Here is a 15,982-nt window from a genome sequence, read left to right on the forward strand (position 1 = left end):
TGTTGTCATGGTAACCCAACTACGTTTTTGGTATTAAGCAATTTTCTCGTCTATAGTATTAGTAAACATTGAATTCCAAAATAATATTCCAGATTTCAGTAACCTTGGCAACATCTGGAATAACTTACTATTTTGTTTTAATATTCATAATAGTTATATATTGCATCATCATAAAACCGTTTCAATGACAATTGATTTCACTATTTTGAACACATTCAATTTAGCAGGCAAACAATGAGTTCTATTGTTATTTTACGCATTTTAAATTAAGCAATTTTTCTTATCAGTAAAAAAATAGCTAAATAAAACCTAAAAATTTTTTACATTTACTCTACTATGAAAAGTTAACCTATATCTTTTGTATTATTATGTAACAAATAGTTTAACATGCTGCACTTAGTTGAAAATAAAACATTTTAAATATTTAGGGCACGGTTTTCAACCATGCTGTGTTGATTTAATCAAATTATACCATCATAGTGAAATAGAAATATTTGTTTATTACAAATTAACTTTGAAATGTTGACCTATTGTTGGGAGCCAATTACTATGTATGCTTGGAGTATGAGCCCCCATCTACCATAATTAAAATCAGCAATTTAATTAATTTTTTTGATATTATCTCATCACCAGAATTTGTTGTATTGTATTCTTGTGTATTATTAAGTTGTCAATTACTTTGAATTTAGTCGGCATATCAAAAAATTCAATTAAGTCGGCTGTCACAGTTGGCACATCAAAGTCGGCTGTCACCAACAATCAATTTACTGTAAACTGTTACAGTAAATAGTATATCAACTGACATGCAAACTTTAGGAAAGTTGTTCTTAAATCGGTTTACCACCTATTAAAGTCTAAAAATGAGATCTGTTCCACATTACTGTTATAGCAATGTCTTAGCTCTGATAATAATGATATACACACTTTGGGGAATTTTATTTCATACTTATCTATGCAAAAATATCTGTTTTCCCTTATGACAAGTTAGGTTCTTAAACATGTGCTAGTTGAGTTGTTTCTAGGTTACTGCAATGAAGAATTTTTAGTTTACTGCTAATTTTTAGTTTACTGCTAATTTTTAGTTTACTGCTAATTTAGAGTTTACTGCTAATTTATAGTTTACTGATAATTTAGAGTTTACTGCTAATTTTTATTTTACTGCTAATTTTTAGTTTACTGCTAATTTTTAGTTTACTGCTAATTTAGAGTTTACTGCTAATTTTCATTTTACTGCTAATTTAGAGTTTACTGCTAATTTAGAGTTTACTGCTAATTTAGAGTTTACTGCTAATTTATAGTTTACTGCTAATTTTCAGTTTACTGCTAATTTAGAGTTTACTGCTAATTTAGAGTTTACTGCTAATTTAGAGTTTACTGCTAATTTAGAGTTTACTGCTAATTTTTAGTTTACTGCTAATTTAGAGTTTACTGCTAATTTTCATTTTACTGCTAATTTAGAGTTTACTGCTAATTTAGAGTTTACTGCTAATTTAGAGTTTACTGCTAATTTTCAGTTTACTGCTAACACTGAAAATGGTTGAGTAGTCAATGAAAAAAAAGGATGCCCAATAAAAATGATTTGCTGTATGACCTGCCTCCAGAGGGCAGTATAACAAGTCAAGCCATTTCTAATCACCATTGTCAACTTTTAACACCATCTATGGAATGATTTTGTATAGTCTGTTTCTTCCCAAATGAACCGTTGATAAAAATGACAAACGTTTTGATCAAAAACTAAAAGCAATATCTGAAACTGTCTGTATGGTTCTAAATAATGAAATTTATTGCCAATTTTATAAAATATAAAAATATTTGAGTTTGGGGTGGGAAAAATATGTTCCATTAAGCACATCGCTTTATTTGTTAGCTATACATGAATTCTTTCAGTGAGTGATGTGTTTTAATTAAAGAGATAATTAGAAAAATGAACTTTTGATTTTTTTGATGGATTTGTATGTAGATGTGTATCATCTGATCATCATGGGTTTATATAAATTAATTCAAATTCAAATCTCTAATTGTTTATTAAACCAAGCAGTGTATAGTACTGTGAAGCACTTTATTTTCACTTAAAAATAAAATTCAGTAAAAATACCATTTTTATTTTATATTTAACTCATCAAAAATCAATGAAAATAAACTTCATACAATACAGCGAGAATGTCTTTTCAACAAAAAGTAATTTTATCAACAAAAAAAAGAGTTGTAGTAGGACATAAAAATACAGATAAAAGCAAGTGGAGCATTAATTCAGGGGGGTTTACAAGTGGAGCATTAATTCAGGGGGGTTTACAAGTGTTGTAATGAAACATGCATACCTTGACCTAGAATGCTAGTAAAGCTGCCACACCTAATGTTATGACATTGCAAAGAATGCGCCATTGGATTTGTATAAAACTTACTTTCACAATTGATGTCCTCTGTGTAACAAATGGACATGTTAAAGTAATGAAACATTTATTTATTTATGCACGATGCACCTTTGCAGGAAAAACATGAGAATTTATTGTGAATACATTATTAAAAAGAAAAAAATCGGTTTTTCTGTATCAAATTTGATGAATATTAGATTGAATTTGTATTTTGCATTAATAATCTATTAAATGAATGTCGGTGACAGGATATGAATGACCTGAGATTATTAGAATGAGCAAACTCTGCAAGTTATACAAATATTATAAATTTATCATTCTGTAAGTGTTGTCTGAAAGTAATGTACGGTGAAAATAAAACATAAATATATTAAACATTATGTGTACTATTAAAGAAAAAATTCAATTCAAGATGGTTGAATGGCGGCCATTTTTGTACTGCAAAGTCATCTGAATTAACTGGACTCGGAGTTTAGTCATGTATGAATGTTACATTCCTACATGGTTACAAACATTGGAAATATGGGTGCATGATGCACATTTGTTTGCTTTACTAATCATCAAAATCAAGCACTGAAAGTCTGGATCTAAATCGTCGTTGTGCATAGACTGATTTTGTTAAACTTTGTATGTACTTTATAGGACCTTATCGAGTGCTTATCTGTATGCAATATCTCTGACATGCTCTGATGGTTCATGTCAACTTTATATATTTTCTAAACTTGTAAACCCATGGTTACTATGTAATGCAATTGCATACTTATTTACTACATACCGGGTACTTTTCCTTTCGAAAGTCTGTTTTAAATATTTTGTGTGCTCTATTGAAATTCTACTAGATTCTTGAATAATTAATTTATAGTTAGCAAATTTATAGTTTGATCATCACACTCTAAATATTGTATGTTCTACTGCCTTGAACTTTTGTCTATTTATCATAGAAACGGATCCACAAATCATTCTATAAAACTGTCAGTGTCATTTACATATTTTATTTTCAATAGGTCTTGTACTACAGTCAAACTCCCTGTGAATGGCAGTTTACACACAGCCAATAAATGAGTCAAGTACAGAATTAAAAAAAATGATTTGTTTCATCAGATGTTGAAAGTCCCAATGATATTAGAACTGGAGAGTTTAAAAAGTTGACTTGGCGAAGTACATCATTTAAAAAAAATACAACAGTTATTAATGGGCCCTCAACCAACTAATTATTAGTCTCAGTTCGAACAAATTCAGATTTTCAGTCTCCATCCGTCTGTCCTTCCGTCGTTCCTGGCAGCCATCTTGTTTTTTGAAAATGTGGTATCTTATGCCAGCTACTAAGGTCAGTTTTTGTTCAAATTTGGTACATACATTATACATGTTTGGATACATATGTATGACGATTTGTTTCGCGATCGGATCAAAGATAGCTGACTGGCATCCATTTTGTTTTTTGAAAATGTGGTATCTTATGCATGCTTTGTCAGTTTGTAATGCTGGGATATAAGACACATAGACAACATATAGAGTCCAATCACATATCTGGTTATTTTTATTTCCTAATTCTGTGTGTATATAACAAAGATATACTACAGAAACCTGCATACAGAAGTATAGAAAACACTGTTAAAAATAAATAATATCAGTTGGCCTTAAAATGATGACATGCGTGGGATACAAAATACATTTCTATGAATAACTGAAACATTTCGAGTTAACAGTCAAATACACTCAAGCAACCCAAACTGCACATTATTATTGTCAAAATCAATACAATGTCATATCAGAGAGATAAAATACTGAAATAATGCATAAACAAGGTGTTTATATACACTACAGTATGAAGAAACATTTGCAAAGATTTGTTGTATTATATAATAAATTAGGCAATTTCAACAGGCTCATGTACTATAAATGTATATCACTCACCCCGACAGAACGCAACAAAGACAATTTCTGTCCTCAATTCACAATTTCTAGCTTCAAAATATCAGAACATATCAGATCTTAACACCTGTTTAGTAATAAAGCAGTAGTGTAAGAATCTTAGTGAATTGCAAACTTAAGTGCAGATAAATACGACTTTTACAGATAAACAGTGCATAAAATGAAATAAGTTAAAATACCTCTTTACAATTTGCAAAATGACAGGGTGTCATTTCATGAGCAATCGACTCAATTTTTTCTAAGCAGTGACGCACAAAATACCGAACAAAGAAATTTGTGATCATAAATACAGTCGTCTGCTCAATACACGAAATACAAAAATGTATACAAAAGTTAAAACATCTTCAAAAACACTAACAAAATGGCAAATAAACTTAATATACAAAAGAATCAAATCTTACCAGATACAAATTCAACAATAATACGGCTGGATGGCAAAGATGACAATCAGATTACAGCGGATAGAATCTTGCAATAAAGTTGGTAAAATCTTTTGGTAAACAAATATGGCGGAAAACAAATGAAGTGCGCATGCGCGGAGACTAATGGTTATAACACAGAATTGCGCCCTCACAAGTTTTTGTTCAAATTTGTTGCATACATTGTACATTTTAGATTACATTTTATTTTATAATAAAAGATGGCTGACTGATGGCCATCTTGCCTTTTGAACCTACTACTATATCTCCAAGGCTTTTTCATTCACATTTGGTACATACATCATACATATAGGAATACATGTCCATGTCAGTTTGTTCCATAATCAGATCAGAGAAGGCCGACTGGCATCCCTCTTGTTTTTTTAAAAATGTGGTTTATTGGACAGGATTTGTCAGTTTTCAAATTTAATACAAACATTATACATGTTGTGATACATGTCCATGATGAGTTGTACATGAGCCTGGACAAATGAAATTTCATTTAAATACAAAAAAGGCTTGAATAGCATACAAGTATTCTGTTTAATTCCTACCATATATTTCGGTTTTAGACGAGTAGTCTAATACATCTAATTTCTGTTGATGCTAGACCAGCCAAATATTCACTCTAACATGCATAACATTTCTCCTAATTCCAACAGGGGCTATGTCATTAACAATGACTTGTGTTTATTTTATTTCAGTAATCTACTTAGACCTGCTGGTATCCAATTACGTAAGGCAACATTTATACTTAGAGCGTACAGAGCTGAAGATATTCCTCAGAGTGAGTTAACTTTTTATTTGCCTGAAAAAAATTTGAAATTTGCAAAATGTCAAATTGTCACCCTTCACTATATTTATTCCTCTAACAATGTGTTTTTTTTCAAAATCAATCTATATATCATATCTTGCAAAAATAATGTGTCAAATATTGCTATGAAGTTTGACTAAAAGAATGAAAAGTAATGTTACTAAGTGTGTCATTGTAATTTTGTAAACAAAGTACATATCAGTAATACCACAATATCTCATTATCTCTATTGCCATGGACTCACATCAGTAATACCACAATATCTCATTATCTCCATTACCATGGACTCACAGCAGTAATACCACAATATCTCATTATCTCTATTACCATGGACTCACAGCAGTAATACCACAATATCTCATTATCTCTATTGCCATGGACTCACAGCAGTAATACCACAATATCTCATTATCTCTATTGCCACGGACTCACAGCAGTAATACCACAATATCTCATTATCTCTATTACCATGGACTCACAGCAGTAATACCACAATATCTCATTATCTCTATTGCCACGGACTCACAGCAGTAATACCACAATATCTCATTATCTCTATTACCATGGACTCACATCAGTAATACCACAATATCTCTATTACCACGGACTCACAGCAGTAATACCACAATATCTCATTATCTCTATTACCATGGACTCACATCAGTAATACCACAATATCTCATTATCTCTATTGCCATGGACTCACAGCAGTAATACCACAATATCTCATTATCTCTATTACCATGGACTCACAGCAGTAATACCACAATATCTCATTATCTCTATTACCATGGACTCACAGCAGTAATACCACAATATCTCATTATCTCTATTGCCATGGACTCACAGCAGTAATACCACAATATCTCATTATCTCTATTGCCACGGACTCACAGCAGTAATACCACAATATCTCATTATCTCTATTACCATGGACTCACAGCAGTAATACCACAATATCTCATTATCTCTATTGCCACGGACTCACAGCAGTAATACCACAATATCTCATTATCTCTATTACCATGGACTCACATCAGTAATACCACAATATCTCTATTACCACGGACTCACAGCAGTAATACCACAATATCTCATTATCTCTATTACCATGGACTCACAGCAGTAATACCACAATATCTCATTATCTCTATTGCCACGGACTCACAGCAGTAATACCACAATATCTCATTATCTCTATTACCATGGACTCACAGCAGTAATACCACAATATCTCATTATCTCTATTACCATGGACTCACAGCAGTAATACCACAATATCTCATTATCTCTATTACCATGGACTCACAGCAGTAATACCACAATATCTCATTATCTCTATTACCATGGACTCACAGCAGTAATACCACAATATCTCATTATCTCCATTACCATGGACTCACAGCAGTAATACCACAATATCTCATTATCTCTATTACCATGGACTCACAGCAGTAATACCACAATATCTCATTATCTCTATTGTCATGGACTCACAGCAGTAATACCACAATATCTCATTATCTCTATTACCATGGACTCACATCAGTAATACCACAATATCTCTATTACCACGGACTCACAGCAGTAATACCACAATATCTCATTATCTCTATTACCATGGACTCACAGCAGTAATACCACAATATCTCATTATCTCTATTGCCACGGACTCACAGCAGTAATACCACAATATCTCATTATCTCTATTACCATGGACTCACAGCAGTAATACCACAATATCTCATTATCTCTATTACCATGGACTCACAGCAGTAATACCACAATATCTCATTATCTCCATTACCATAGACTCACAGCAGTAATACCACAATATCTCATTATCTCTATTGCCACGGACTCACAGCAGTAATACCACAATATCTCATTATCTCCATTACCACGGACTCACAGCAGTAATACCACAATATCTCATTATCTCCATTACCACGGACTCACAGCAGTAATACCACAATATCTCATTATCTCTATTACCATGGACTCACAGCAGTAATACCACAATATCTCTATTACCACGGACTCACAGCAGTAATACCACAATATCTCCATTACCACGGACTCACAGCAGTAAAACCACAATATCTCATTATCTCTATTGCCACGGACTCACAGCAGTAATACCACAATATCTCATTATCTCTATTGCCATGGACTCACAGCAGTAATACCACAATATCTCATTATCTCTATTGCCATGGACTCACAGCAGTAATACCACAATATCTCATTATCTCTATTACCATGGACTCACATCAGTAATACCACAATATCTCATTATCTCTATTACCATGGACTCACATCAGTAATACCACAATATCTCATTATCTCTATTGCCATGGACTCACAGCAGTAATACCACAATATCTCATTATCTCTATTACCATGGACTCACAGCAGTAATACCACAATATCTCATTATCTCTATTACCATGGACTCACAGCAGTAATACCACAATATCTCATTATCTCTATTACCATGGACTCACAGCAGTAATACCACAATATCTCATTATCTCCATTACCATGGACTCACAGCAGTAATACCACAATATCTCATTATCTCTATTACCATGGACTCACATCAGTAATACCACAATATCTCATTATCTCTATTGCCATGGACTCACAGCAGTAATACCACAATATCTCATTATCTCTATTACCATGGACTCACATCAGTAATACCACAATATCTCATTATCTCTATTGCCATGGACTCACAGCAGTAATATCAGAATATCTCATTATCTCTATTACCATGGACTCACAGCAGTAATACCACAATATCTCATTATCTCTATTGCCATGGACTCACAGCAGTAATATCAGAATATCTCATTATCTCTATTACCATGGACTCACAGCAGTAATACCACAATATCTCGATATCTCTATTACCACGGACTCACAGCAGTAATACCACAATATCTCATTATCTCCATTACCACGGACTCACAGCAGTAATACCACAATATCTCATTATCTCCATTACCACGGACTCACAGCAGTAATACCACAATATCTCATTATCTCTATTACCATGGACTCACAGCAGTAATACCACAATATCTCTATTACCACGGACTCACAGCAGTAATACCACAATATCTCCATTACCACGGACTCACAGCAGTAAAACCACAATATCTCATTATCTCTATTGCCACGGACTCACAGCAGTAATACCACAATATCTCATTATCTCTATTGCCATGGACTCACAGCAGTAATACCACAATATCTCATTATCTCTATTGCCATGGACTCACAGCAGTAATACCACAATATCTCATTATCTCTATTACCATGGACTCACATCAGTAATACCACAATATCTCATTATCTCTATTGCCATGGACTCACAGCAGTAATACCACAATATCTCATTATCTCTATTACCATGGACTCACAGCAGTAATACCACAATATCTCATTATCTCTATTACCATGGACTCACAGCAGTAATACCACAATATCTCATTATCTCTATTACCATGGACTCACAGCAGTAATACCACAATATCTCATTATCTCCATTACCATGGACTCACAGCAGTAATACCACAATATCTCATTATCTCTATTACCATGGACTCACATCAGTAATACCACAATATCTCATTATCTCTATTGCCATGGACTCACAGCAGTAATACCACAATATCTCATTATCTCTATTACCATGGACTCACATCAGTAATACCACAATATCTCATTATCTCTATTGCCATGGACTCACAGCAGTAATACCACAATATCTCATTATCTCCATTACCATGGACTCACAGCAGTAATACCACAATATCTCGATATCTCTATTACCATGGACTCACAACAGTAATACCACAATATCTCATTATCTCTATTACCATGGACTCACAGGAGTAATACCACAATATCTCATTATCTCTATTGCCATGGACTCACAGCAGTAATATCAGAATATCTCATTATCTCTATTACCATGGACTCACAGCAGTAATACCACAATATCTCATTATCTCTATTGCCATGGACTCACAGCAGTAATATCAGAATATCTCATTATCTCTATTACCATGGACTCACAGCAGTAATACCACAATATCTCGATATCTCTATTACCATGGACTCACAGCAGTAAAACCACAATATCTCATTATCTCTATTGCCATGGACTCACAGCAGTAATACCACAATATCTCATTATCTCTATTACCATGGACTCACAGCAGTAATACCACAATATCTCATTATCTCTATTACCACGGACTCACAGCAGCAATATCAGAATATCTAATTATTTCTGTTGCCATTGACTCATGCCAGTAATATCCACAATATCTCATTATCTTCAAGACATGTAGTTTACTTCGCTCATGTGTTTTTGTTTGTTTTCTTCCAGTGGATCCTGGATATTTTGAGGGTGTAAAAAAAATTCTAGGAGTCGGTGAGGAACAAAAAGAATTAGTTGATCCATATTGTGTCTTCCAGTTTGCTGGCAAAAGTGTGAGTAATTAATGCTATGTCTGTTTAAGTGGTTGTTGCTATGAGTGGTTGAATATATTAACAAACTTATATTTTTTTTTTTTTTCTTTCAAATAAAAATACTGTTGCATTATTGTCTTCTAATTAACATGTTATTTTCACTTTGCCCGTACCATCAAAGATGGAAGGGAAAGGTATATTAGGGGAAAATTTTCTGTCCAGCATTGTCGTTGTTAACAATTGTTATTGTGTGCACAATAACTTTACTAATTCTATTCCAAACTTTATCAAACTTAGTCACCTTATTCATCAGTATAAAGTCTTCCCCGAGTATGACCGACAGATGTCCTGTATGAAAATATCATGCAAAAAATTGAGAAAATCTGATAAAATATTTTGACTGTTTCTACTTGACTGATCACTGGTGATACACATTCAAAGGTCACTGATCTCAGTGGAAATATGCATTGTTGTATGTGTTCAATGAAGCAAATCATTTATCTTGTAATAATATCCCAAATCACATGGGAATACTAGACTGGGTTTCAAAACCAACTCATGGAGAGAGTTGTTGCACAGTCTTATACACATTTGCAAACCTACCAATTAAATCTTTACAGAAAACAAGATGTCAGAAAATCAATATAAGCACTGCTATTAATTAGTTGCCAAACTTTGATCAAGATCTGAAGCTAATAGAAAAGTTAATATTCCTGGCTGAAACGTTTCAAATGCGTTTCATTTAACTTTTTACAATAGACATTAATTAATATTGCAACAATAATTTATTAGTTCTGTTCGAAAACATGGACTTATAATTCGGTCTCTGTCCGTTCGTGTGTCCGCGCGTCTGTACGTCCATCTGTGCATCCGTCCGGAGTCATATTTCAGAATCCGTCGGACCGATTCTATTCATTCTTTGCATGTGCCTAGTACTTTATGTGGGACATATGCACATGCAGTGGTTTAGTGATTCGATTCAAAATGGCCGACTGGCAGCCATCTTATTTTTTTTGAAAATGTCTCATTTTGGACATGCTTTGTCAGTTTTCATTCAAATTTGGTACATAGATTATACATGTTAGGATACATGTCCTCCAACTGTCTGTGTGTGCATCCATTCGTGTGTGCATCTGTCCATCCGTCCGTCTGTGCATGCATCCGTGCGGAGTCATATTTCAGAATCTTTTGGACCAATTTTGTTCATTCTTTGAATGTGCCTAGTAATTTATGTGGGACATATGCACATGCAGTGGTTTAGTGATTCGATTCAAAATGGCCGACTGGCAGCCATCTTGTTTTTTGAAAATGTTATATTTTGGACATGCTTTGTCAGTGTTCATTTGGTACATAGATTATACATGTTAGGATACATGTCTATGACAATTTCTTTCGCAATCGAATAAAAGATGGCCGACTGGCAGGCATCTCGTTTTTTTTTTTTAAATGTGGTATCTTGGACGTGCTTTGTCAGTTTTCATTCAAATTTGGCACATACTTTATACATGTTAGGATACATGTCCATGACAATTTGTTTCAAAATCGGATTGACAGCCATCTGACTTTTTGGCCTTACTACTATATTTCCAAGATTTATGTACCATTTTCATTCGTATTTGGCACATACATCATACACTTTGTTTCATAATCAGATCAAAGATGGCCGAATAACGGCTGTTTTTATTTTTGGCCATATTACTATATCTCTGCCACCCATGTATCATTTTCATTGATATTTAGCATGTCATAAATGGATACATGTACATGTCATTTCAATTTGCAATTTGATCAAATATGGCCAACTGGCGGCCATCTTGTTTGTTTAAAATGTGATAACTTGGACATGCTTTCACTTGTGATCTATGTTTTTCTTTGCTATGTCTTAAACTGGAGGGGCAACACGTGTTCGAATTTGATGTAAATAAACAATCTGTTGTATACGCCACTTTGGACTCAAGTTTCAAGGACATGCTCGCAAAACCCCTCCACTTTAATATAACAAGCACAAAGAGAACCTTTACAAATTTAACAGGGAATGTGTCATTTTCAATGACTTGTTTATTTCTGTTTTAGTCTGCAGCATTTGCACTTTAAATATATTCCATTTTTAAATTCAAACTCTTCTAACTTGTGAAACATAATGTTTCAACTCCAATCAAAAAAAATATTTGCACTGAGACTGAACTCATTAATACTCGCTCTTGTTAGCCTGGCGAGATCCCTGTGGAGCCATATCTTGCTTTGACTGATTATGTCATAGATATACAGGATATATTGGTTTGATGATCCTATTTAAAGTGGCCGAATGGTGACCATTTTTGTGCTAAAAAATTATCAAATATCAAGCATTTCTGGATGGATTTAATTCAAACTTATAACATACATTAGACATTACGGGTTCCTTATGCACGTCATTTTATTTTTCAGATCGGATTCAAAATGGCTGACTGGCAGCCATTTTGTTTTAATGAATGGGCTTCTAGAGCCATATCGTTGACATGCTTTGACTGATTAGATATATACATGTATTCAAAATGGCTGATTAATGCTGTTCCAGAGAAATATCTCTCAATATGGACAAGTATTCGTTTGAAGATCAGATATAAATGTCAATCATTTTAATGTTAAACAATCATCATAATCATAATCATATTCCTGACATAGTTATATTTCAGCTATATTACTATAAACAAAATTATATATCTTAAATTCGATATCAAATGGGGACTGTGCTATGCATGGCTTGTTTTCTGAGTCGAGGCATTTGTTTATATACTAAAATATCTGAATTACTTTAAATAAAGCTGGAAATTACAGTTGTATGTCCGTTAAAATAATTAAACAAATTAGGCACCATTGTTTTTGTAAGATATTTACATCTATCAAAGACATTTGGTAGAATGCTTTTCCACTGCTTTTTCAACCCCAAAACTTGTTTGTGTTCAAAATTAATTATGACAATTCATACTCATATTGAAACAAACTTTGATAAAGGGAATACTATTATATAACAAAGGGCAAGGTCACCAGAGTTCAACTATGTTTGTATTGTAGGCAAAGACAAAATGTATTTATACTTGTGACCATCCTGAATGGAATCAAGAACTCAGACTTGGTATTAGGGTAAGTGTGCTATATAGGTTACCACACTAACAATTAGGTTCATTTTCAGTATCATTCTCAAAGGATTTTATCTTGTTAATTTTAAAGTTACACTCATTGGTAAAAGTGCATTATGTTTTATAGCTGTGACTGTGATTGACTTATTTGTACCTTTGAATTTCAAACCAATGCTTGTCTGTTCTATTTTATAGTTTCCCTCTATGTGTGAAAGAATGAAGTTCATATTAAGAGACTGGTAAGTGCAGATATTCAGTAGAGGTGTAACCATACAGGTATTCAGTAGAGGTGTAACCATACAGGTATTCAGTAGAGGTGTAACCATACAGGTATTCAGTAGAGGTGTAACCGTGCAGGTATTCAGTAGAGGTGTAACCATGCAGGTATTCAGTAGAGGTGTAACCATGCAGGTATTCAGTAGTGGTGTAACCGTACAGGTATTCAGTAGAAGTGTAACCGTGCAGGTATTCAGTAGAGGTGTAACCGTGCAGGTATTCAGTAGAGGTGTAACCGTGCAGGTATTCAGTAGAGGTGTAACCGTACAGGTATTCAGTAGAGGTGTAACCATGCAGGTATTCAGTAGAGGTGTAACCATGCAGGTATTCAGTAGAGATGTAACCGTGCAGGTATTCAGTAAAGGTGTAACCATGCAGGTATTCAGTAGAGGTGTAACCATGCAGGTATTCAGTAGAGGTGTAACCATGCAGGTATTCAGTAGAGGTGTAACCATGCAGGTATTCAGTAGAGGTGTAACCGTGCAGGTATTCAGTAAAGGTGTAACCATGCAGGTATTCAGTAGAGGTGTAACCATGCAGGTATTCAGTAGAGGTGTAACCATGCAGGTATTCAGTAGAGGTGTAACCGTGCAGGTATTCAGTAGAGGTGTAACCGTACAGGTATTCAGTAGAGGTGTAACCGTACAAGTATTGGTGAAGTGTGCTAATTAATGTAAACGTAATGGTCATGGGGTTTTTAATTTTTCAGGGATCGTTTATCAGCTGATGATACTGTGGGTACTTATACTCTGGATATGTCTGCGATATCGTCACCTGGAGAAGAGGATGGTAAGTTGCCATAGAAACACTGATTTTGAGGACTTATTTGCATTTTATGCAGCTGATTAACTGCTATATTCATCATTTCATACAGAACATTTATTTGTAATATGTGAAATATTACTCAGCATAATATGTTTTAGTTAATTTATTTATATCATGGTTTCCTAGCAACAGCTTGATAGATATATTTAATAAATAGGTGCACAGGAAAGGTTGTGCACACCTGTGTCTGTCATGGTTTTTATTTACATCTCTTAAATATTAAGTATTTTTATGTTTTTTTGTTGCTTCACATTGAATTTATTAAGTTCTTCTAATATAATTTATTACAAAGAATGTTATTTATCATGCTCATTGGTATTCCATGCAGATAGAAATACCGCCCTCTAGTGGTGATAATTCTGTCAGTAGAGGTGTAATTTTCATTCTTACTCAGTTAAAGATAATATTTTTCTTTATGTTTGTCTGTCTGTATTTGCCTCTTGTGAAAAGTTGCATTTATCCAAATAAATCACAAATTAAATGTGAATTACAATTAATTAATCACAAATTATCCAAATGTTATAACTAAATGGAAATCTACTTACGTTTCATTTATATAATTGGATGCAATGCAACTTTGAAGTAATAATCGTCTTCTACCTAGTATTTTCTTGGAAAAATAGCTTCACAAAATTGATAATGATATTTTTGTTTTTTTTATTTTGGCATGTTAAAAATGAAAGAGAACATTCTCGAAAATGTCTTCAAAATTTGACATTTCATGAGGGGCAGAGGGGCATAGGTAGTGAACCTATTAAGACTGAAATAAGTAAATGGTCCTCATCTAAAGCATGAGTAAAATAATTATATATAATACAGTGATCTGTTAGTTATGAATTTATTTGCTATAACCAATGACAGGTTAGTTTCTAAGACTATGAAATATTATATAACCAATGACAGGTTAGTTTCTAAGACTGAAATATTATATAACTAATGACAGGTTAGTTTCTAAGACTATGAAATATTATGTAACCAATGACAGGTTAGTTTCTAAGACTGTGAAATATTATATAACCAATGACAGGTTAGTTTCTAAGACTGAAATATTATATAACCAATGACACGTTAGTTTCTAAAACTGTGAAATATTATATAACCAATGACAGATTAGGTTTCTAAGACTGTGAAATATTATATAACCAATGACAGGTTAGTTTCTAAGACTGTGAAATATTATGTAACCAATGACAGGTTAGTTTCTAAGACTGAAATATTATATAACCAATGACAGGTTAGTTTCTAAGACTGTGAAATATTATATAACCAATGACAAATTAGTTTCTAAGACTGCGAAATATTATATAACCAATGACTGGTTAGTTTCTAAGACTGTAAAATATTATATAACCAATGACAGATTAGTTTCTAAGACTGTGAAATATTATATAACCAATGACAGGTTAGTTTCTAAGACTGTGAAATATTATATAACCAATGACAGGTTAGTTTCTAAGACTGTGAAATATTATATAACCAATGACAGGTTAGTTTCTAAGACTGTGAAATATTATATAACCAATGACAGGTTAGTTTCTAAGACTGTGAAATATTATATAACCAATGACAGGTTAGTTTCTAAGACTGTGAAATATTATATAACCAATGACAGGTTAGTTTCTAAGACAGCTGAAATATTATGTAACCAATGACAGGTTAGTTTCTAAGACAGCTGAAATATTATACAACCAATGACACGTTAGTTTCTAAAACTGTGCAATATTATATAACCAATGA

At 33.3% G+C, this 15,982-nt stretch overlaps 1 protein-coding gene across 1 annotated transcript in view; it reads left to right on the plus strand.

Annotated features, from left to right (window-relative positions):
- Positions 1-15,982, plus strand: part of LOC144355725 (dysferlin-like) — a 190,764-nt gene that overhangs the window by 53,933 nt on the left and 120,849 nt on the right. The window contains exons 11-15 of the mRNA XM_085504822.1: positions 5,428-5,510; positions 9,943-10,046; positions 13,080-13,148; positions 13,340-13,383; positions 14,130-14,209. Coding sequence (XP_085360948.1) covers positions 5,428-5,510; positions 9,943-10,046; positions 13,080-13,148; positions 13,340-13,383; positions 14,130-14,209 — 380 coding nt within the window. The remainder of the gene's footprint in view (positions 1-5,427; positions 5,511-9,942; positions 10,047-13,079; positions 13,149-13,339; positions 13,384-14,129; positions 14,210-15,982) is intronic.

The sequence above is a fragment of the Saccoglossus kowalevskii genome, chromosome 10 (assembly GCF_978046115.1).
Source record: "Saccoglossus kowalevskii chromosome 10, keSacKowa6.1, whole genome shotgun sequence".
Lineage (NCBI taxonomy): Eukaryota > Metazoa > Hemichordata > Enteropneusta > Harrimaniidae > Saccoglossus > Saccoglossus kowalevskii.